This window comes from Phalacrocorax carbo, chromosome 3 (genome assembly GCF_963921805.1).
Source record: "Phalacrocorax carbo chromosome 3, bPhaCar2.1, whole genome shotgun sequence".
In the NCBI taxonomy this organism is placed as follows: domain Eukaryota; kingdom Metazoa; phylum Chordata; class Aves; order Suliformes; family Phalacrocoracidae; genus Phalacrocorax; species Phalacrocorax carbo.
In genome coordinates this window covers 124,650,751-124,657,030 of record NC_087515.1, presented here as the reverse complement: position 1 = coordinate 124,657,030, position 6,280 = coordinate 124,650,751, and the positions used below count along the sequence as shown (strand labels likewise).

The 6,280-nt window shown below is 38.7% G+C and overlaps 1 protein-coding gene across 1 annotated transcript in view; it reads right to left on the bottom strand.

The window, feature by feature from the left end:
* Positions 1 to 411: 411 nt before the first annotated feature.
* The window catches only part of TFAP2D (transcription factor AP-2 delta), a 53,923-nt gene continuing 48,054 nt past the window's right edge, over positions 412 to 6,280 (bottom strand). The window contains exon 7 of the mRNA XM_064448225.1: positions 412 to 6,019. Within this exon, the coding sequence (XP_064304295.1) occupies positions 5,800 to 6,019 (220 nt within the window). The 3' untranslated portion in view covers positions 412 to 5,799. The remainder of the gene's footprint in view (positions 6,020 to 6,280) is intronic.

The following is a 6,280-nucleotide window of genomic DNA, read 5'->3' as shown; positions in this document are numbered from 1 at the left end:
GTGGTCAACTGAGAGAGGCTAATCTAACATAAGCCATCCCATCTAGCTTTGATTCCTGCTTTAGGACAGTATAAACTGCCTTGCATTTTATCTTTCTCTTGATACACCAAGGATTAAATCTGGTTTATGGCCTTAGATGAGACAACTATTTAACATAGCTGCAATTAGGTGGGATAGATCCCACCTTTAATCTCTGTATAAGCCAATCTTCTCGCTGTAATATGGGAATAATATTATTGCTTTTTCTCTGCTTTGTATGTCTTATCTATTGGGCAGAAGTTCTGGGTCCTGTAATGTCATCTGTCTGGATCCTAGACAGCTTTGATTGTCTTTATTTATCCAGAAATGGAAATTATTTTCAAGCATCAGACAAATCAGGGTTAAATCAACATAGATTTTATTGCCGTGAAATGTTTGATCAAATGTGGTCATTATCTTCATAGACTCATGTAAAACAGGTAGCTTGTATAGGAAATAGAAATATAAAAGATTATGTTTTTCACCACTGAATTATAAATTAAGTTAAATCAAGTGGAAAGAAAAAACCAAAACCAAACCAAAACCCCAAACCAATAAATAAGACATTGTTTGTTGGTGACCAAGTGCGCACTCACATTTAAATACAATCACAACAGCTGCTGTACAGAACAGAATTAAATGTACAAAATAAAGAAAAGTAAAGAATAGCAATAAAAAAAGATCAGACCTCTCCAAATGACTTTCACCTGGCAAAGGAAAACGACTTTATCTTCCTCCCCCATTCCCCACACAGCTGTACTTGAAGTCTTGCTGAACCTGTAATGAAGGTGGAGGCAGAGGATATTTTTATAAACACAGTTCCTGTATAATTATGTTTATTGATTCTTCCTTGTGTTGCAGGCTTGTGTCTTCTACTAATGCTGTTTCTTCTTGTCCTTAGAAATAAAGAATTAAAGCAGCAGAACTATATCTCCAAAGGATAAAAAAAAGTCAGATGACCTTGGAATTCATCAGCAGCCCTTTTGGATATCTCAGACATCTAAGACCAAAACTGCTTGTTGGTATTAGGAAACAAACAAACAAACAAAAAAGCAGCTAGAGAAATTGGCTCTTAGGACATTAAATCAGCCCTTCTTGAGCCCTGCTGCAAAATTGTGAGCCTCAGCTGTGCCACTGAGTCACGTTCAAAGGAAAAGATGAGCTGGGGAAATATTTACACAGAGGTCCAGGATCTGGAAGGACTATACATTGTGCCTGCTTTGTAGCAGAATTTTTTTATTGTTTTTGGGAAAAGTTAAAGATAAGCTTCAAAGAACAGATTCCGTGTTGATTTGGAGAGCTGAAGTCTTTTCCCAACGAATATTGGATGTTATCTTTAAAAAGAAGTAAATTAAAGGTCCAAATTCACCCCTTGTGCCAGTTCTCCAAGGCAACAGAATGACACCTAGAAGGAGTTAGGGTTTAAGATGGCAGCATGAAGCACAAAATTCTTGGCAGTCTTCAATTGTAGGTGGCAGGGTCATCACTGCTTGTCTGTGGTTCACTTGCCTTTACAGGCCATACCAGTGCTGTTCCAGTTCCCATCACCTGCGTAAAACTCTCCCTTCACTACACATCTCTGCCACGTAATGATATTAATGGAGGACTGTGTGAACAGAGATGCAAATCTTAGGGCAGAGGTTGGAGGCGAGAATGTCACTCCTGCCTCTGCCACGGACTTACCTTCTAAGCTTAGTCAACACATGAGCTGTTTGTACTCACAGTGAATAACACCTTGCTCTAGAAAGAAAGGCATGTGGTTAGTCAGTGTGTTTACTTCATGATTAATTTGCTAATAAATCCAAGTATCAACAGCTGGTCTTTGTGAGTCAAATGTGTCAGGGCTTAGTATAAGAAGTAAGTTGAGAGACCTAAAGTGTTTTGAGATTTGTGGTGGGAAAAGTGTAATGCACAGAAAGCTGAGCAATGGGCTGAAGTACAACTGGATCCAAATACTCAGGCAGTACTTGAGCTATGAATCTATTTTTAAGGTTTCAAAAGTCATAATGATTCATTGCCCTGGCTGCAGGGGTTTGGACACTTCTCTGTACTCCTTTGATGTTTTTGACCTGAATGGATTAAACAATTCCATGATCTCTCAAAGGGAGAACCTCTTTTTTGATTTTTTCCAATCAGATTAATTTAAAAGCCAAAAAGGTATAAATATATGTGAATTTTCTACCAGTGAGCACCTGCTGCACTAACTTCAAACCATGCCCTTCCTTCAGGCTGTTCTAATTCACAAAAGTGTTTTGAGATGACAACAGTTCCATAGAGACAAGACTAAGAAAATAATAATAAAAAAAGACAACCTTTGTCTCTTGTGCAGGTATAAGTGGGTGAGAACTTAGGCTGAGATTTTAACAGGAACATCAATGAATTAATTGTTGAAAACCACCCTGGAAGTTCTGATTTTAAAAACCAAAGGCATTTTGACACCAAACTGCTCTGATAGCTAGTTCAGCAGAAGAGGCAGTATTATATTTTCTCTCAATAAAATTATTAAGTACAGTTAAAAATCAATAAAAGAGAACCTGTGAATGTCAACAGACCTCAAAGCTACCTTTTAAAAACAATTTTGCTTTTTAAATATGCTAAGATACTAAAAGGAAAAAACAGAAAATAGGGATATAAATGCAGGTAGTCTCTTAATGGTAAGAATATAAGACAGTTCAATCAAGTTGAACCGGATCTGTACTGAACCTTACCAAAAACATGTAGGGTCATTAAGTAAAAAACTGGAAGTTCTGGGGGTTCAGGAGTGCTCAGGTTTATTAATATTAATAGATCAAACGGTAATCCAGGTAAAAATAATCGTTGCCTGCAAAGCAGAGGTTTATAGTGATTATGTAATAACAAAAGATGCAAGTCTTCAAATAAATTACTGTTGGGACCTTGGACCAGATCCTGAATAGGGAAATATTTCAAATAATGCTGTACACTTGATATTTCCAATATCAAACATTTGAATTTGATTGTAATAAAATGCTGCTTTCTCAACAGATTTACAGAATTATCTACACAGCCAGACATTCCTCCTTCTCCAGAAGATTGATATTTTAGTGAAAAAAAAAATTGCAAAGGATTTAAAAATTTTTTTCTTCTTTTTTTTCCCCTCCCTCAAAACCTGATTTAAAGTTATTCACATCTTGAAGTAGAGGACCACAATTAAATTCCTTTACAGTTCATTTTTGTGTGGCAAATCTGCATAACTGACACAGTCCAATTTTTATTTTTGTCCCCCCTCTGTTTCTTTTTTCCCCCTTAGTTTGGGCAACAGAAGAAGCAGAATGAGTTTCCTTTTCGCTTTTAATTGTGGTTACCTACTTTCACACTTAAGTATTTCATGTTCTAGAGCAGTTCCACAACGTTTCTCATGAAGACTTCTCTGAGGATCATTCATTTGATTTTAGCACTTCTCCAGAGGCACTGGAGTGAAAAATTCATTCAGTAAAGTGTAAGTTCTGTTAGGCACTTAGCTGATCTTTATGTGTGGGGGAGGTGGAGTTCCATGGAGATACATCTATTTCCCTCAGTGCATAGAGGGTGCCTAGACAGCACTAAAGGAGGTGTCTAAGTTATATACCTACTGCGAACAAGGACAGATCTGGGGAAAACATTGGATTTTTTTTCTGTAGATTTCCTTACATGAGCAAATAGGGGTTGATTAGTTCCTAGTGTGTTTTCTCACCATGATGGCAATGTCCTTACTGACCTTAAGAGGAGCAACATCATGCAGTAGATGCTTTATTTCCTTCCATGCAGCTGGAAGGCGAGGCTTATGTTGTTAATTCAGTTTGACTCCCTACATCATATCTGTAAATGCCCTTGGCAAGTTTTCATAGTCCCCAGGTTTAGAAGTTTGAAGCTGGTCATCCAAGATGTAATGCATGCTAACTAGTTCTAGAACGCTACGATGTAGATGCATGTGTATGAGTGCTTTTATCCTCAGCTTCCTTTATACCCAGCTGAAAAAGCACACACTTTCAGGGCATGATTCATTGTTACTTTGACATGAGAGAAACTGCATACTCTAAGTGCCTTTTCCTCGCCACTCATTATAGAGAGAGGAGGCTGATTAATCCAGTTGTAGTCACGTACAATGCAAAATGCCACCACTACATTGCAGCTATTATCTGTGGAGAATGACAGGCACTTCCAGATGATGCCTTCTACCTGTTCTAGACACTTGGTGTGCAAGTCAAGTGGCCACCTGTAGGTATCTAGTGCTGTCTTCTGGGATCCTTCAGCTCCTCCTCCAAGTAAGTCCAGTTCTTCTATAGATTTCATGTTATATCTCTCAAAACTGTGGCTGCTTAGGTATCCTAAAACATCTCAAATGGCTCTAAACACTTACACGTGGACAACTATATTATTTCCTACCATAGAAAAAGATTAATTGTCGCTTGTAAGGAAAGGTCTGGTTCTGCTGATCTTAAAAGATGGTCAGCATAACCCCACCCTGTCCATCTTTCCTAACTTTCTCAATAAAGTGATGTCAGATAAACAGGAAAAGGAAAGGAATAAAAGTATTGTTGAAGAAGAAGTTAGAATGTGGCTGGAAAAAGCCTCTTGACTCAAAGAGGCTTGAGCTTGAACTACGCCTCCAATGTTTTCTGAGTGAGGATGTGTGGTAGGTGGTAAAGTAATATTTCAAACGTACATTAGCAAGGTTATTACCACTTTGCTGTGGACCAAGCCAATCTGTCTTACTTGTAATTTTTATTTTATTTTATTTTATTTTCGGTAAGTGAGTGGATTCTGTTAGACCTCTGCACCTCAGCTGGATTTCTAAAGACAATAAAGCTGCAGAAACAAGCTGTTGAAGGAAAAAGAAAAGCATCATAAAATCAAGGCAACACAAAAGGTGACTCCGATTGCCTGCATTGATCCTGTTGAACAGAAACCCAAGTATGGCAGACTGCAATGTTGTGGGACCAGGGGCTGAGAAGATAGAGAAGCCCACGCTGTCATTTAATCTGAAGTTCACAGGGGGATCAGGGCTCTTATTGAAATTATCAAGGCTTTTTTTTTTATTATTATTTTAGTCTGCCATGCTCTTTTCACAAGAGACACCACAGCTGCTGCTTGAATGGTCAGGACAGATTCCCAACAGGTTCTGGCCTCATTCCAGTGCAGCTTTATTGTACATTCCCACGTGGGGATGAGCAGCCCCCAACACCAAACGGTTCATTTGTCCCATGACCCAAGAATTCCTCTTTTGCCAGGTTTCCATATTGTTTTCCCAATGGTGAGTAGGTCAGGCATTTCCGATGGACCAGAGGAAGCCCTTCTTTCAATCTATCCAGCATGCAAGCAAAGCCAGGATGCTGGAACTGCATGTCCCACAACTGATGCGCTGGCCCTAACTGTGCTGCCGGAGAAGAAAGTGCTTCAGATTTCATGTGCCACCTCAGCCAAGTCCAGAAGTGCTTATAAAAAACAGTGTTAGTGTATCATTCAGAACAATCAAATACTACGTGCACGAAAAAGTAGTTTAGAGGAACATAAATTTTAAAAAAGTGACAATTTCATCACAACATTACTGTACACTGCTGTTCTTAGGGTTGAATACTTTCCTCTCACGCTCTCTCTTTCTCTCTGTTTTAATCTTTCTCTTTTTTATTTTCTTTTTTTTTTGATTTTTTTCTTTTTTTTTTTTTCTTTTTTCCCCCTTTTTTTGGATTTGGTCCACTGGAGATAAATCGCCCTCAATGATATATATATTTAAAAAAAATATCAGCAGCAAGACTCTCTTGAAATAGATTCTGTTTGATGTAGCTAGTCTGTCTTTTCTGTTTTGCCCTCTTTCACAGCAGCCTCTGAAGTTTTCCGCAGGGGGGCTTTCTCCGAGTTGGCGTGTCCTTGGCCGGATTCCGCCGCTCCTCCGTTTTTGTGCGATGTGTGCTTTTCCAAGTAGTTCAGCATTTCACTGAGAACAGTTTGGAAAGTGCTTAGGGCAGCACATATTGCAGGAGTTCCAAAACCATGAGTGATCAAACTACAAATGGGAAGGAGACAGAAAAAGAAAAAGAAATACACACACGCACATAAATATAAATGCACTCACATACAGCGAAGAGTTTACAGTGCACTTATTTTGCTATAGTGAAATTCAAGATTTGCTTGCTAAACTATTTATTACCTATGGGAGAAACAGAAAAGAAAAGAGTAGAGCCAAAGAGCAGACTACATACAGCTTCAAAGGCTGGTGTTGGTAGGAGTCTCTGTTCTGAAACACAGTGGGACAGATCCTCAGCTG